Consider the following 18,759-nt stretch of genomic DNA (forward strand, 5'->3'; position numbering starts at 1 on the left):
AGGACGCTCTTGTTTTAGCAATATGCTAGCCTTTTATAATAAAGTTACAAGAGCATTAGATGAGGGAAAGGCATATACTGCAATTTTCTTAGACTTGGCGAAGGCATTTGACAGGGTGCCACATGATAAGCTGATATTTAAGTTGCAGCACATGGGTCTGGATGTCAGATTGGTCAACTGGATTCAGGATTGGCTGTCTGATAGGTATCAGAGAGTTGTGTATGGTGGAGCAGTTTCCAGGAGGCAGAGGGTTACAAGTGGGGTCCCACAGGGCTCAGTACTAGGACCTATATTGTTTAACCTTTATATCAATGACATAGCCAGTGGATTGCAGGGGGATATTCAGTTGTTTGCGGATGATGCGAAGCTTGGAAGGATTATTAGTAATAGTGCAGATGTGGTAGCCCTGCAAGAGGATTTAAATAAGCTAGATAGATGGGCAAATGAATGGGGGTGTCAGTTTAATGCAGCAAAATGTAAGGTCTTGAGGTTTGGGAAACATCAATGGGATGCTGCATACTCTATGGGAGGAGTTATACTGGAGGAAGTAGGGGAGACAAGAGATCTGGGGTTGTTGATTGATAGAAACCTGAAGTTTAGGGGACATATTGCAAAGGTGGTGAAGGTAACACAGAGGATTGCTGCTATTATGAGAAGGACACTGACTTGCAGAGATAAGAGGGTTATCATTCCGTTGTATAAGTCTCTGATCAGACCACACTTGGACTATTGTTCTCAGATTTGGTCCCCAGGATTTGAAGGGGATAAATTAACTGTGGAAAGGATACAAAGACGGATGACAAAGATGGTTTGAGGACTGTACAAGGATAGTTATGAGGATCGGCTGAGAGAATGTGGACTGCAGAGTTTGGTGGATAGAAGAAGGAGAGGTGATATGATTGAGACTTTTAAACTGTTGAGAGGTGGTTACAGGGTTGACACTGGGGAGTTCTTTCGCTTGGTTGATCAGCGGGAAGGAGTGATGACAAGAGGCCATCCCTGGAAGTTACGAAAGGAAACTGTGAGCAAGAGGGTAAGGAGTGGTTTCTTTGTGTGGAGGGTGGTTGAGCCGTGGAATGCATTGCCTGATGGAGTGGTGGGAGCGAGAACAGTCAGTGGGTTTAAGGAGTGGTATGATAAACTTTGTGTTTCTCAGGGGGGGACCTCCCCTCGATGAGTCTTGACAGACTTTATGTCTTAGAAAGGACCTCCCTCGATGAGTCTTTTGACTCCTTGGAGGCCTGAATAATAATAATAATAATAATAACTGCTAAATGAAACAAGCAGTGATACGACAGTGGTAAAAAAACACTCAACAGGCATACAGTCAGGAATAGATATCCATACTTGAAGTAAAAAAAGCTATCAAAGGCTTAAAATGTGGAATGGCAGCAGGAGTAGATGATATTCGACGAGAAATGCTGAAGTATGGTGGTATAAATGTCTTACAGTGGCTGCACTGCATAGTTCAGAAAGCCTGGACAGAGGGACGAATTCCCGATGATTGGAGTAGAGCTCTCATAGTACCCATATATAAAAAGTGAAATAAAACTGAATGTGAGAATTACAGAGGTATTTCCTTACTAAGTGTTTGGCAAGATCTATGCAAGTATACTTGAGAAACGATTGAGAAGAATTGTGGAAGAAAAGCTGGGTGAAGAAGATGCTGGATTCAGGCCAAATAGAGGCTGTCAGGATCAGATCTTCACTTTATGACAAATAGTTGAGAAAGCACGGGAATATAAAGATCTGTATTTAAGTTTTGTCTATTTGGAAAAGGCATATGACAAGGTGCCAAGAGAGAAGCTATTCAATACGCTACAGTTATATGGTATCAATGGGGCATTATATCAAGCAATACTTAGTCTTTATTTGAGTTGTAAGTCAGCAGTTAGAATTGAAGTACAGGAAGATGGTTTAATGTTAAATCTGGTGTGTCACAAGGATGTACATTACCCCCTCTGTTGTTCATTATCTATATGGATCACATTACGAAGGAAAGTGGTATTAAACATGATATAAAAATTGGAGATGTTAATGTCAGCTCTTTGCTTTATGCGGATGATGTTATACTTCTAAATAAATCCGCTACAAGTCTGCAAGATTCTCTTGACTAAACCGAATAACTGTTGTAATAGATATGGTATGAAGGTCAGCAATAAAAAGACAAAGACAATGAAAATAGGCAGAATCATTCAAAATGTCAACTGTGTGTGAATGAAGAACCTGTGGAACAAGTAAAACATTTCAGCTACTTAGGCACGATTTTTAGTGAAGATGGTAAATTCAATATAGAAATAGACTACAGAATCAATAAAGCTGGTATGGTGGGAAGTCAACTGAATAAATTCATATGGAATAAGAGAGAAATTAGTCGGAACACTAAATTAGCTGTATACAAGACAGTGTTCAAACCAGTTTTAACTTATGGATCTGAGAGCTGGGTCAGAAGTAAAACACTTGACCAAAGACTAGAGACTGCAGATATGAGAGTCCTGAGAAAGATTAGAGGTGTGAACAGATGGCATCAATGACAATATCATATTAAAAATGGGGATATTAGGAAAGAACTTGACATTGTCAGCATCCAGGAATGCCTTAGCAGTGCTAATCTCAGGTGGTATGGTCACTTAAACAGAATGGGTGAAGAAAGATTAGCAAAACAAGTGTTCTCTGCCAGGTTGGCAGCAAAACGACCCAGAGGAAGACCAAGATATAGGTGGATTGATACGGTACAAAGTGCCTTAGACGATAGAAATATAAGATCTGATAATGTTGGTGTCTTGACAAGTAACAGACTGATTTGGAGGAAAATTGTAGATAGGAAGTTAGTAAGGATGTAATTTTTTTCATGTAGTACTATCGTATCCTGTACACCACTTGAGTGTACATAGCTTGAATTTGATGATGATAAAAAAAAAATTAATTCAGCATAAAAAAAGTTTAAATAACAGTAAAATAGTTATAGTTTTATATAGACTTATTGTAATAGTTATAAATACATTAAAGATGCCAAGAAATTATATTCTTGTCATCTTCATGACTGGACTACTTGTATATAGAGGTATACATGTAGTCTTCACATCAGTTGCTTTATTGGAAAAGGCCACTACTTATATCAGTTTCGATCTTTATTGAGGGCTCATGTGAGAGTTAAACCCAAAAGAGATACCAAGGTGGAAGTAATCTAGAAGTCATATATTATCCATTAAAAGGTGTCACTTGATTTCTGCATTACTGCCACCTTGTTGTCTCTTCTAGGTCTAAATCCTAATGGTGAGACCTCAGTAAAGATCAAAACCTGTCTGGGTAGTGGCCTTTCTCATAATGCACTACATTATACACATCTGAAAAGGTGTGTGGTTTGCATTATGTGGGATACTAAGGCAATTGATGTGAAGTCATTAGCCTCTATATACAAGTAGCCAGTCATAAAGATACTTCACGCACAAACATTGTTTCCTTACACTTGAATAAAGGATTAAATCAAGAATATAATTTCTTGATATGTTTAATAACCAAGTGAAAAAACTTTCAACATCTATCTGTAATAATCTATAGTTATAGTTTTATTTATAGATTTTATATAGTTATTTTTAAATCAGTCCCAGGCCTCATAAACAGTACATTAGCGAAGAGCGGATGACAGCCAGGTTTAATGAACTTCATATCAGCAATGAATATGCCCTGCCCATTCAGAATTCTCCATTACAACAACATTCATCTTGTGATGTTGAACAAGAAAACAGTAACAAAATACAAAGATCTGCAAAAACATTACAAGAACTTGAAGTAATGTGAGTATTAATATTTTTCTGAATTTTGTGTTAGATATACTTAAATTATAAATACAGTAACAGCTACAAATAGAAAAAATTACAGTAACAAATAAGAAAATTGAGTTTTGAATTTTTTTTCTATTTGTAATATGATTAAATTTCTAGCAGCTTATGGAGAAATAAAGAGATTTTATAAAATAAGTTAACAAAGAATTCATAAAATTGCTAAGCCATATCTGCTAGTGTGTGATTTATGATTTCCAACTTCTTACCAGTGTCTTCTGATTAAGGCTTAGCTCCATCTTTGATCTTGGGCTGGGATGTCCTGCCTTTGAAGTTGGACTTAATTCTTCAATCACTCCACCATAATCATTTAAATTTGCTATTCAAAAATCATACATTTAATATATATACTCAACATAATTAATATTCTTCAGCATGTTTATTTATTTATTTATTTTTTTGTGTGTTCTATTTCTTCAACACACATATAAGTATAATAGTGTAAAAGCTTCATAATAAATGAAGGAAAAGGGATATTATGTAAAATTATTTTTAAGTAATCACTATTCTCATTGTCTGAAATTTCAGCCACATTCAAATAAAATTAAAACCAAATTTACCTTTTATTTTATTGTATTATTATTAAAAAAAAAAATTGACTTGTGTATTGATTGCTCGCTTGGTTGGTCGAGTGGTTAGCATACCTGCTTTCCAACCAACAGGTCACGGGTTCAAATCCCACCGTGGACATGGATGTTTGTGATTGTTTTTAAGTGTGAGATGAATTTCATTGCTCGGTGTGTCACCACTGCCTTGCTTATAGGAGGCCTGAAGTGGTTTGAAAAAAGTTCCATGTTTGGTTTTTAGAACAGAGTTTTGAAATTCTGAACTAGGTAAAAAATAAAATAAAAAAAATTGCAAAAAACAATATATATAAAATTGATAAAAATGGAAAAAAGATTTTAGCCTGCCCACGGTACAAACTATAGGTTTACTTAAGTTTCGTGTTTGGGAACCACATTTAAAAAAAAAAATTTTAAAAATTGCTTTCCTTACAAAAATATTGAATTTAATTTATTTTATCTCCGTAACTTAGAAGGACTAAGCATAAAACTCTGATCTAGGAAGAATTCCTATGTGCTGTTTACAAATGCTTTTCTTGCATGAAAAAAATAGGTTCAGGGCATTGTTTTGTTGTAAGCTGTTTCAATAAAAAATTTGAAGAAACCTGAAATTCATCATCCATATGGGGAGGGGACTGATTTTGACAGAAACAAGAAGAATGCATATCAAAAGTTACTGGCAAATATGTCAGCTTGTGCTCTTAGAGAATACAGAGACAAATGTAAGAAAGCTAAACACTGTGTAAAAAACGAGCTAAACAAAAGTCATGGGAGGACTTTAGCAAGAACATAGAAAACAAATATCAAGAAGGTGGCAAAATATTCTGGAGGTTGTTGAAGAAGCTCAGAAATGGAGGAAAGAATTACAATTAAAGAATTAGCTGTAAAAGGAATTAGAGATGATAAAGGTGACATGAAAACAGGAGAAAAAGATATCCTTGAAATATGGAGTAATTACTTCGAAAAATTGCTAAATGAAACAAGCAGTGATAGGACAGTGGTAAAAAACATTCACCAGGCATACAGTCAGAAATACATATCCATACTTGAAGTAGAAAAAGCCATCAAAGGCTTGAAATGTGGAAAGGCATCAGGAGTAGATGATATTCAACCAGAAATGCTTAAGTATGGTGATATAAAAGTCTTATAGTGGCTGCACTGCATAGTTCAGAAGGCATGGACAGAGGTACGAATTCCTGATGATCGGAGTAGAGCTCTCATAGTACCCATATATAAAAAGGGAAATAAAACTGAATGTGAGAATTACAGAGGTATTTCCCTAATGAGTGTTCCTGGTAAGATTTATGAGAAACGGTTGAGAAGAATTGTGAAAGAAAAGATTGGTGAAGAACAAGCTGGATTCAGGCCAAATAGAGATTGTCAGGAACAGATCTTCACTTTACGACAAATAGTCGAGAAATCATGGGAATATAACACTGATCTGTATTTTAAGTTTTCTCGATCTGGAAAAGGTTGAGAAAACCATATAACTGTAGCATATATAACCCATATGCTACAGTTATATGGTGTCAATGGGGCATTATATCAAGCAATACTTAGTCTTCAGCAGTTAGGATTGAAAGAAGTACAGGAAGATGGTTTAATGTTAAATCTGGTGTGAGACAAGGATGTACATTATCTATATGTATCATATTATGAAGGAAAGTGATATTAAACCTGATATCAAAATTGGAGATGTTAATGTCAACTTTTTGCTTTATGCGGATGATGTTATACTTCTAAATAAATCTGCTACAAGTCTGCAAGATTCCCTGACTGAATTGAATAACTGTTGTAATAGATATGGTATGAAGGTCAGCAATAAAAAGACAAAGACAATGAAAATAGGCAGAATCGTTGAAAATGGCAACTGCTTTGTGAATAGAGAACCTGTGGAACAAGTAAAACATTTCAACTACTTAGGCACGATTTTTAGTGAAGATGGTAAATTAACTATGGAAATAGACAACAGAATCAACGAAGCTCTTATGGTAGGAGGTCAATTGAATAAATTCATATGGAATAAGAGAGAAATTAGTCGGAACACTAAATTAGCTGTATACAAGACAGTGTTCAAACCAGTTTTAACTTATGGATCTGAGAGCTGGGTCAGAAGTAAATCACTTGACCAAAGACTAGAGACTGCAGATATGAGAGTCCTGAGAAAGATTAGAGGCATGATATTAGGAAAGAACTTGACATTGTCAATGTATCCAGGGATGCGTTAGCAGAGCTAATCTCAGGTGGTATGGTACTAATATGGTATAATCTTTCCTTGCCCATTAAACAGAACGGGCAAGGAAAGATTAGCAAAACAAGTGTTCTCTGCCAGGTTGGCAGGAAAACGACCCAGAGGAAGACCAATATATAGATGGAGTGATACGGTGCAAAGTGCCTTAGACGATAGAAATATAAGATCTGATAATGTTGGACTTTTGACAAGTAACAGACTAATTTGGAAGAAAATTGTAGATAGGAAGTTAGTAATGATGTAAATTTTTCATGTAGTACTATCATATTCTGTACACCCCTTGAAGGTACATGGCAGGAATTTGATGGTGATGATGATAAGTTGTAATAGATTTATATTGAAGAACTCCAGTTCTAAAGGAATCTAACATTTCAAAATAATAATAATACTTGCTTTGGGAAAGAACGTGTTGGTTACTCCTTTATTTTTTTTATTAATCTGTTTTCAGAAGTCTTGATAGTATATATTCAAGATCCACAGCCAACCTCATAGCTTACGTTAACCACCACTGTACACATGCTATGGGAAGGGTCAGAAAAATTTGAGTTATTGCTCTTGACATTTCTAGAGCTTTTGACTACATCTGGCATTGAAGCCTGCTTAACAAATTGATATCCTTTGGTCTGCTGGCCACCCCATGCAATTGGTTTGCCGGCTTCCTCTCTTGTTAATCACTGCGTGTCATGGTAGATGGCTTCTCTTTGATCTTCATCACCAATGTAGGAATACCTCAATAGTTCTCTCCAATCATCTGCTCTTTTTCTCCTGTACATAAATGGCCTGCCTACTCTCAATCTACACTAATCTTGTTTACATATTATGTATATATATATTTAATATTTATTATTATTTACATAAACTGAAAACCCTCCTCTAGTAACCAAACATGGAACTTTTTCAAGCAACTTCAGGCTTCCAATAAGTTTGATGGTGTTCTCATGCTTTTGTAGTGATATTTGTCTCCTACCTAAAGCACATCCAGTGTAATTAATTTCTTGATTTTATATCAGTGATTGTTTTGAGTATTACTGTTAGTCTCCTTAAATAAATAATACAGTCAGCGTAGTGAACTAATAGGGACCAAACGAGTAGTTTGTTATAGGGGAAGTTTTCTATAGTGAATTTCCTTTAGCACATAATTGATACTACAGGTATCCTTTGATTAACATGATTAATAATTCATTTTATATGGTACTCTTTTAGGAAAGATAAAAAATGAATACAAATTAATGTTTAATAAATGCTTGTACCTACATTAGTTACTGCAATTTTTTATCAAAAAAAGTTATCAAGAGTCATTTGAACAGTTTTAGTTTTTTTTTTCTTATCAGTATAAATTCTACGATAACAATCAAAATGACTCTCTAGATCTCGGCAAACAAGCATTCTTCAATTAACATCTGGATCCATATCCATTACTTGCTGCTTAAGCAATTGTAAACTGCGAAATATTCCATCCAGTTCTTTGGTTGTTGTCTCCTTTGGAACCTCATCTTCACATTCCATTTGTTCATTGTCCTCATGTGCACGTTGTTCAATTTCAAGAAGATCATTGTCACTCAAATCTTTTGAATTTGAATCCAATAATTCTTTAACATCTTCTGCATCAACACCATCAGAATGCGAATTCTGGCAAGAGGTTTTTCCAAACAGCTCTCGTGCAGCTAGAAGATGCTTGCTCCCATGAATCATGAATGTTTTCAGTTGCGTGTTTAATGTTAAAATGTTTCCAACATTCTTGCAGCATAATCGCATTTTCTCCCATTGTTTTTTTGTGGGAAGAATGACATCATGATGCTCACGACTTTCTTTCTCTCGGCCAGGAAACACTCCTCAAGGATTGCATGTTTTTGCATGGTAAATTTAACAGCACGTTAATTAAAACTGTTGCCACGTATTATAAAGGGATTGTCACCATTAATTTCGCTGCATTAATCAAATCCCGCGTTAAGCAAGGGATACCTGTATGTGTAACTTTGGCCAGAGCTTTTTTGGTAAATGGTTAGAGTGAATGTTTATTATAATTTTGCATTTTAGAAAAACATACTATGTTGACAAGTGGTTAACAAGAGAGAAGGAACATGTTAATATGTTTCTTATACAACTGGAGGTCATGGTCCTTGGAAAGAGTAATGTGATGAGAGACTTCTGAAGAACAAAAGTAAATGGAATGAAAGAGGAGATTAGTTTAGTATGTTTGAAATTGGGCAGTTAATGGATGTTTACAGTTTTTTTTTTTTTTTTCATTTATAAGCTTAAGGAAAAGCAGAGGCACGGTGATAGCCAGTTCATCAGGATCTACCACAATGATTATACACACTATATTCACAAGTATCTCCCATAATGCAAAACACATCTCCTTGCGGATATGTCTAATGTTATGCATTAAGGGAAGGGCCACAACCCAGACTAGTTTTGACCTTTATTGAGGTTTCTTCAGTGGGAGCCAGGCCCAAGTGGAGATACCAGGCGGAAGCATTAGCAGGTCATCTCTACCTATAGGAGTTGCCAAATGGTGTGCCACCCTTTTTTAATAAATTACTCTGGATTTAGAGAAAGATGTTGAAAGTTTATTTTTCACTTGGTTAGAAGTATAATAAATTTAGTTTAATCCTTTATCCAAGTGTGAGCAAACAAAGTTTGCGCCTGAAAGTATCTTCAGGACTGGGGTAAGGTGGTACAACACCAGGACACTCCTTGCAAAGGTGGAGCAAGCTACCAACACTCCACTTATAATAAATTTAGTTTAATCCTTTATCCAAGTATGAGCAAACAGTTTGCGCCTGAAAGTATCTTCAGGATTGGGGTAAGGTGGTACAACACCAGGGCACTCCTTGCAAAGGTGGAGCAAGCTACCAACACTCCTATCTCAGTATCTCCCATAATGCAAAACACATCTCCTTGCGGATATGTCTAATGTTATGCATTAAGGGAATTCTATCCGCAAGGAGATGGGAGATACTGAGATAGCAGTGTTGGTAGCTTTCTCCACCTTTGCAAGGAGTGCCCTGGTGTTGTACCACCTTACCCCAGTCCTGAAGATACTTTCAGGCGCAAACTTTGTTTGCTCATACTTGGATAAAGGATTAAACTAAATTTATTATACTCTAACCAAGTGAAAAATAAACTTTCAACATCTTTCATCAACTATATTCACAAGAATATAGCAATTGTCTTACTGCACATATTTGAACCAGAAACTAACTGGTCATCATCGCTTATGGTTGAAATAAAATTACTATATTCTTGTGAATCCACAAGAATATAGTAAGCCAAGTGGTTATGCGCTCCACAGCCATATGCCTGGGAAAGGAGTGTCCTGCGTTCGATTCTCGTCACTGACGTGAGGAGCTTAAGGATCTTTCTCAGACATAGCTAAGTTAGCCGGTCTTGGGCGTAGACTGCAGGGTTTTTCTCCCCAGTTTATCTGGAGTTTTTCCTCCCGCAAAGCAGGCAAACCGGTCTTAAGAACACAACGCTTCACAGACAATTACACGTGGTTGTGCGTGGGGGTAATGACCCCACCTCGTAGTGAGTTATGAAACCCAAAAATGGGAGGCCAAGGTCCTATATGGGGCTGTAGTGCCAAAGAAGAAGATATTTTTGTGAAAAGAACTGCTATACGAGTTGTCAAAAAGGTGCAACCATTAAGTTACTTAAATAGACTCATATAGCAGAGTATATAAGTTCTTTTCGGTATACTCTTTGGTATTTATTTGGTCTAGCTACTCACTGATGAAGCCTCAAAGGCTGAAACCGGTCTGGGTAGTGACCTCCCACCATAATGTAATAACAGCATACATTTCCTAGGAAATGTGTTTTTACATTATGGAAAATACCAAGAATAGTGATCAGAACTTTACCACATTTGCTGCGAGTTGCCCGAGATTGTACTACATACTAGGACTACTTGCATTAGCTCATGCTAGTAATCGCCGATACTTTTATAGTTTTACTATATTCGGCATGAAACTCTCTGATTCCAATCTTTGAGTTTCTTATTCGGTTTTAAAACAATGTGGGATTTAATATCCCCTTAATTTAAATAATGTTTATATCGCCGAAATGAAGCCCATTGCCTCTTTATATTTAAGTAGGTAAAGAAAACATTGTAGCTTTGCTGGTAAAAAGCATATAATCTCCTAGTATTATGGGAGTTGAATGTGTTTTATTAATGCAATTTAGTGGTTCTTAAATATGGCAGTTACCAATAAAATTAATTTTCATCTGTTTTTTAAAATTGCACAAATGTATTAAGCATTGGACACATACTGCCAGTTTTCACTTTCATTTGTCTTATTTGTCCAAGAATTATTGATATGCATGATTTGTCCTCAAATATATTATAATATTCATTCTTGCACAAAAATAACTTTATAGTTATACAGAAGTGTGCCTAACTTTTTATTACAAACAAACAGTACAGTACAACTTTAAAATAGTAAACCATGTTTTATCTGCTGACAAATTCAGCATGCATGTGCCATTTAGAAAACTCACAAATCTGAAAACAAACCCCAACTGAACATCACCAGAGTTAAAGATCGGTACTATCAACGTAAGAAGCCTGAATGGCAAAGAAATGGAGCTAGCTGAGGAATTAGATAAGTACCAGATCGATATAATAGGGGTGACTGAAACAAAAAAGACCAAAACTGGTGAGCAATAAATACAAAATGTTATATTCAGGCAATGGCAATCAAGGAAAAGAAAGAGTAGCCATAGTATTCAACACAAAATATGAGGCTAATCTTCTTGAATGGCAGTCAGTCTCAAGTAGAGTAATGTGGGCAAATATGAGAATGGGGAACTGGACAATGAGACTTATTTGTGCCTATGGTCCCACAGAAGGTTCTAAGGTAGAAGTGGAGGAATTTTTTGAGGCTTCAGAAAAAGCAACTGACACAATGAAAAAGGAAAAGTTGGTCCTTGTTGGGGATCTAAATAGCAGAGTAGGAAATGATTGTGAGACATACAAAAATATTTTGGGAAAATTTGGAGAAAAGAGCAAAGCTAATAATAATGGCAAATATCTGTTGGATTTCTGCTCAGGACATGGACTGGTTATTACTAACACCATGTTCCAACATAAAAATGTGCACAAATTCACATGGAGAGAAGAGGCTAGGAATAAGAAAAGTCTCACTGACTATGTTATTGTTGATAGTGATGTTTTCTCCCTGGTGCAGGACACCAGAGTGTACAGAGGATTTGAAATTGGAAGTGATCACTATTTAGTCTTGAGCAGGATAAAATTGAATTTCATATTGAAAAGAATAACATGTAAGAAAGTTTTAAAGCGAATAAAAGTTAAGCAGCTCTCAGATGTGAACTGTAGACTAAAATACAGAAAGATTATTGAAAAGAAAACAAAAGAGTTTGAGAACAGGAATCAAACCTTGGAGATTCAGTGGCAAACTCTGAAGAAAACATTGATTGATTCTGCCAGAGAGGCATGTGGTGAGGTTGTGTGCAAGGATAAAAAAATCAGAACTCCCTGGTGGACACAGGAAGTTAAAGAGGCAGTGAAGGAAAAGAAGAAAGCATATCAAAAGTTCCTGGCAAATAAGTCAGCTTTTACTCTTACAGAATACAGAGACAAATGTAAGAAAGCTAAACAGTGTGTAAAACTAGCTAAACAAAAGTCATGGGAGGACTTTGGCAAGATTCTTAGGTGGTTGAAGAAGCTTAGGAATGGAGGAAAGAGTGCTGTAAAAGGAGTTAGAGATGATAAAGGTGACATGAAAACAGGAGAAAAAGATATCCTTGAAGTATGGAGTAATTACTTTGAAAAACTGCTAAATGAAACAAGCAGTGATGACAGCATAGTGATAAAAAACACTGACCAGGCATGCAGTCAGGAATACATATCCATACCTGAAGTAGAAAAAGCCATCAATGACTTGAAATGTGGAAAGGCAGCAGGAGTAGATGATATTCGACCAGAAATGCTGAAGTATGGTGGTATAAAAGTCTTACAGTGGCTGCACTGCATAGTTCAGAAAGCCTGGACAGAGGGACGAATTCCCGATGATTGGAGTAGAGCTCTCATAGTACCCATATATAAAAAGGAAAATAAAACTGAATGTGAGAATTACAGAGGTAATTCCTTACTGAGTGTTCCTGGCAAGATCTATGCAAGTATACTTGAGAAACGGTTGAGAAGAATTGTGGAAGAAAAGCTTGGTGAAGAACAAGCTGGATTCAGGCCAAATAGTGGCTGTCAGGATCAGATCTTCACTTTACGAGAAATAGTCGAGAAAGCATGGGAATATAACAAAGATCTGTATTTAAGTTTTGTCGATTTGGAAAAGGCATATGACAAGGTGCCAAGAGAGAAGCTATTCAATACGCTGCAGTTATATGGTGTCAATGGGGCATTGTATCAAGCAATACTTTAGTCTTTATTTGAGTTGTAAGTCAGCAGTTAGAATTGAAGGAAGTACAGGAAGATGGTTTAATGTTAAATCTGGTGTGAGACAAGGATGTACATTATCCCCTCTGTTATTCACTATCTATATGGATCACATTATGAAGGAAAGTGGTATTAAACCTGATATCAAAATTGGAGATGTTAATGTCAGCTCTTTGCTTTATGCGGATGATGTTATACTTCTAAATAAATCCGCTACAAGTCTGCAAGATTCTCTGTCTAAATTGAATAGCTTTTGTAATAGATATGGTATGAAGGTCAGCAATAAAAAGACAAAGACAATGAAAATAGGCAGAATCATTGAAAATGTCAACTGTGTTGTGAATGGAGAACCTGTGGAACAAGTAAAACATTTTAGCTACTTAGGCACAATTTTTACTGAAGATGGTAAATTAAATATAGAAATAGACAACAGAATCAGCAAAGCTGGTATGGTGGGAAGTCAATTGAATAAATTCATATGGAATAAGAGAGAAATTAGTCGGAACACTAAATTAGCTGTATACAAGACAGTGTTCAAACCAGTTTTAACTTATGGATCTGAGAGCTGAGTCAGAAGTAAAACACTTGACCAAAGACTAGAGACCGCAGATATGAGAGTCCTGAGAAAGATTAGAGGCGTGAACAGATGGCATCAATGGCAATATCATATTAAAATGAGGATATTAGGAAAGAACTTGACATTGTCAGCATCCAGGAATGCGTTAGCAGAGCTAATCTCAGGTGGTATGGTCACTTAAATAGAATGGGAGAGGAAAGATTAGCAAAACAAGTGTTCTCTGCCAGGTTGGCAGGAAAACGACCCAGAGGAAGACCAAGATATAGGTGGATTGATATGGTACAAAGTGCCTTAGACGATAGAAATATAAGATCTGATAATGTTGGAGTCTTGACAAGTAACAGACTGATTTGGAGGAAAATTGTAGTTAGGAAGTTAGTAATGATGTAATTTTTTCATGTAGTACTGTTATATCCTGTACACCCCTTGAGGGTACATGGCAGGAATTTGATGATGATGATGACAAACTGTACATACCCTTCTGGCAAAATTCCGTACCAGTTTGTGGTAATATGAGTTGTATTTTGTTATTATTTTTATGTAGGCTGCTCCATGGATTTAAGGACTCGAAATTCACTGAAGATGCATTCACAACCTTCACTGGTAATCTGTTCCACATGCCATAAGAAAAAAATTGGACCTTGTGCTTCTACTCCCCTCCCCACACACATCTGGCATGAGCTATAAAATTTCACTTGTGTCTATACTGTGATATTTCCTTACCAGCATGCTTTTCCATGATATCTTCTTTCTTTTATCTATTACTCAAACTTTGAAGATCACGTTACCCCATCATGATTACTCTCCATTGTATTGTTTCATTTATATCCTTATCTTCTCTGAACACAGTCACCACATCTGATCACATTGGATGCGGTTTTATCAAACCTCGTAAAATGGAAGAAGACTTCCTTACTCCTACAAATTAATATCCTGTTCAACATTAGTTATCTAATGTGATGACTTAACCATCTTAGCAGCATGGTCCCTAAACTTTTTTTCTATCCATCATCGCCTTCAGGTCTACATCTTTATAAACCACTTGTAGCATATTACCATTAATTAATAAAATAAAATGCAGTGTCCTCAATGCATAACCTTGTGCTTGGCAACATTGAACTGATATTCATTATCATTTGCCCATAGAACCAGTTTATTCAAATCATCTTGCAAGGATTCTATATCAGATAAGTCCATAACTTCTCCACATAACTGTGCATCATTAGCAGATAATTGTATATTACTTTTTACCAACCCAATCACCATCCTTCTCTCTTAGATTTGGCACTTCCATATAGTATTCTCTGAATACACTTGTCAGTGAGCTGCTTTTTTTTTTTCTTTCATGTCCATTTCTTTATTCAACTCTCAGTATGTTATAAAATATGAGATTGCAAAGGAGACTTGCCCTTAACAAAGCCATATCATCTGTCTCTATAATACTGTCTACTTACTTCTGGATATGGATCCTAATTAGTCTCTAGCACCATATTGCCCATTCTTGTGGCACTGGTTGATCTATAATTGGTTGCTTCTCTATCTCTACTCAGTATAATGAAATTATCTTGCTCACCTTCCACTCCTCATCAACAATTGTGCTAGTGTTGAGTAACTAAGTTACTCAACACTAGCATAATTGTTTTGTAATTCTCAGACTAGTGGTTCGCTGCCTGTGAAACTCTGCAAATTGTAGAGTTTATTGGGTAGGGAAACAAGTGACCAGTATTTTTCTACAGGGTTTTCTCTTTTTGGATTGCTACTGTATAACTTATTTGTTATTGATATTCATGCGGATTGACAGGGATTCTTTAGTTGTTTGCTCATGATACAAATTTAGGAAGAGTTGTAAAGATGAAGCCAATGTTAACTTCCTTCAGGAAGATTTTAATAGACTTTTAACTTGGACAAATGAATGGGGTTAATGGTAATAAGGCATTAAGGCAGATTTTGGTAATAAGTGCATGATGTTGCACTTTGCAGCATAAAGCTCTGTGCTGTATTGGTGGAACTGTGCTTCAGAAAGTGAAAGAAATTCAAGGTCTGGGGTTGATATTTGACAGTGACCAGAAGTTCAGAGGATCATATTGCAAGTGGTGTGAAGAATATGCAGCATATTACTGCAATGATAAGGAGCATGCTGACAAATAGAAATAAGGAGGTTATTGTTACTGTATAAAGCTTTGGTCACACTGCATAGATTGTACTCGAATGTTGCCTAGTTTCCATTGTGGAATTTCTGGAGAGAGACTGGAGATGAGTGCCTAAAGCAATATGAGGACTCTTGAATGTTGGTTTTTTGGAGAGGTTGAAGGTCTGCAAATTGTAGAGTTTATTGGGTAGGGAAAGCAAGTGATATGATAGAGAGTATTATTATTATTACAATGACACCTTCATGGAATCCCCACAGCCCACTCTTTATACACTACACGTTCTATCCACATGCTATGAGTGGATAGAATAGTGGATAGAAATTCTATCCACATGCCATGAGTGGATAGGATAGAATAGAAGTACTATTAGTGGACAGCATCTGCTGCCCACTAATAGTATTTCTGTCTGTTGTGTGTAATTGCCAGCTAGTGTCTTTCATGTATGTTTAAGTTAGATTTTACTGTTTAATACTAAAGGGATTATACATAGTAGAAGGAAAGAGGCAATCCTTGGAAGTTCTGTTAAGGTGTGGTGAAGAGAGGAGTCAGGTGCACATTTTTTATATGGAGAGCAGTGAGTGAATAAAATGTATTACATTGAATATGTTGTGAACGCTAGTAGTGTGAATGAGTTTATGCTTCAGTTTCATAGATATGTTGCTGAGTAAGACGTATATGTGTGGAATCCTCATAACTTGCAACACCTGGAATAAAAACCTGGTACATGTCTTTACTAAATGGTGTTTGATTATTAATGGCCCTAAAGTAACTTTAGAAATATAGCATTTGCAATCAGTCTGATCATGAAATATAAGAAATGCATAGATTTATTTATTTATAAATAAAATAGATATATTTTATTTGTTTGTTTGTTTCATTTTATGTATAGTGTGCTTTGACTGTTTTTGCTTATTTTCTTAATAAAATTTCCAAAATACTGTTGAATGACACAAATGACATTGCAGTGATAACATAAGCATTATTATCCTTTCATTGTTGATTTCCAGATGTATACCTTAAAATAGATTTTATTTTTTCATTCAATGAAATTAGTCTAAAAGTAGTACTTTTTGCATAGTAGCACAAGTTATAACTTGTGCTGCAGTAATTATTACTTTTTTTGCTTTTATAGGCTAGCTGATGAGTTAATTGAAGAGTCTAACACAAAGGACACTAAACAGCAGAGTAAAGGTGCCCTTGTTCTGTCTCCTGAATTAAAAAAACTGGTGGAACCAGATAGATTTCTTGCTAAAGCTCTTGTGAATAATATGTAAGTTTATGTTTATGGAAAATTTTATTTTAGTAGCTTCCATTATTATGTCCATTTAATAATTTAAATGATTTAAACCTATGTTACATTAGTATAATAGGCAACTAATAATCAACCACTCAGCTGTACTTTTCTAAGCAACTTCAGGTCAGTGTGAGGATGGTGGTTTCACACCAGACAGATACAGACACACCACACTCCCACAGCCTGTTGGTTGGAGAGTGGGAGTTCTGCCTACTAAGCCTGCAGACTGGCTTGCCGAAAATTGATTGGATTTTACCAAGTTTGATACATCCCAGCTTTATTGTAGTCAAACATCATTTCCATTAGCATATTAAACTGTAAAGTTTAACCCCAGTTATGCCACCAATTATTGTAGTCTTTATCATATGAAGAATACCTGCAGTCAACGTTCCCTTTAAGCTGTGCGCATGTGCACGCGCACACATGTTTTACAACTAGCGCACAACAGATTTTCAAGATGAAATTAAAATTTATTAATTAAAGAAGTTCCACCTAAACATTACCCTATAAATTCTTTAAAAAATATGGTAACTCAGCAACGCTCAAGCCTATAGCCTCGCATTTTTTATTACATTCTCGAAGTTGCACAAAACATATAAATTATTAACAGTAACCCTATTTGAGGCTAGCGATTTGATGCCAAAGTGAAAGGGATGTGGCTTAAATGTGTAATTTTTAAGTAGCATATAGAATGGCGCACGGTTCGTTTACATTTCCTGACTCATGGAAAATTCCCAAACGTGATTGGCTGATCAAATTAGTTCAAGATCATGACGAATTAAAACAATGGTTTCATAATTTTAATAAAAATAATTAAATACTTTTAAAAACTAAAAAGTGTTTTAAAAAACTAAAAGGTAAAGAGTGAACTAAAATCTTTTAACTTTTTTGCTTAAATGATCAGTATGGTGACTCATATGGGTGCACACACACAAATTTCTGCGCACACTCACAGCAAAAAATTAGAGGGAACATTGCCTGCAGTCAAATTTTAGATTCCTAAAAGCAATCAGTTACTATAAGAGCTTGCTCTCAAAATCTATGTCTGTTGAAAAATCTATCCACCAGTTTGATGTTCTATTCTTTTGATTGTTTTCACTTCCAGAATAACTTTATACAATAATGAAATAATTCTTCCAAATTGCTAATTAGATTATTAGCAAAAAAAAAAAGTCAGTTTTTTTAACCTCTAGCTTACCAGTGTTCTACAAAATTATGTGTAGTTTTAGAGGTCAGAAACTTGCGATACTACTGATTATGTGTGTAATTTCTATTAAAATTAAAAAAGAAATTACAGAAATATTGCTAATTTAGTTGGATACTTTTCATGCAGTTTTCTTTTGATGTATTCAACATTAACTAAGCTATCTTAGATGTCACATAATAACAAGCCATAATTTATTAAATTTTCTTTATAACTGTCAAGAACTTTTTCATGTTTAATTATATCCAGCAATTGCATAAATGTTCAGATTTTCTTTGGGAAAAAACTGTTATGTGTATGTGTTTTTCAGCATTCAGAAAAGAAGGAACACCTTCCTTCTTGAATGCTGGTCTTATATCCTTTAAGACAGTGCTTCCCAAACTTATGGATATAAAGGCCTCTTTGGAAAAATAAAAATATTTCATGCCCCCCCCCATCGAAAAAATCGTAATATAGACATATA

The 18,759-nt window shown here is 35.6% G+C and overlaps 1 protein-coding gene across 3 annotated transcripts in view; it reads left to right on the forward strand.

Annotated features, from left to right (window-relative positions):
- Positions 1–18,759, forward strand: part of LOC150107156 (uncharacterized) — a 149,315-nt gene that overhangs the window by 96,838 nt on the left and 33,718 nt on the right. For 2 of the 3 annotated variants that reach the window (XM_090391037.1, XM_090391038.1), the window contains exons 4-5: positions 3,606–3,797; positions 16,931–17,068. In XM_090391037.1, coding sequence (XP_090247163.1) covers positions 3,606–3,797; positions 16,931–17,068 — 330 coding nt within the window. The remainder of the gene's footprint in view (positions 1–3,605; positions 3,798–16,930; positions 17,069–18,759) is intronic. The other variant, XM_090391039.1, reaches the window with a different exon arrangement.

This window comes from Typopeltis vanoorti, chromosome 4, assembly GCF_054136105.1.
Source record: "Typopeltis vanoorti isolate ZY-2024b chromosome 4, IOZ_Tvanoo_1.0, whole genome shotgun sequence".
Taxonomy (NCBI): domain Eukaryota; kingdom Metazoa; phylum Arthropoda; class Arachnida; order Uropygi; family Thelyphonidae; genus Typopeltis; species Typopeltis vanoorti.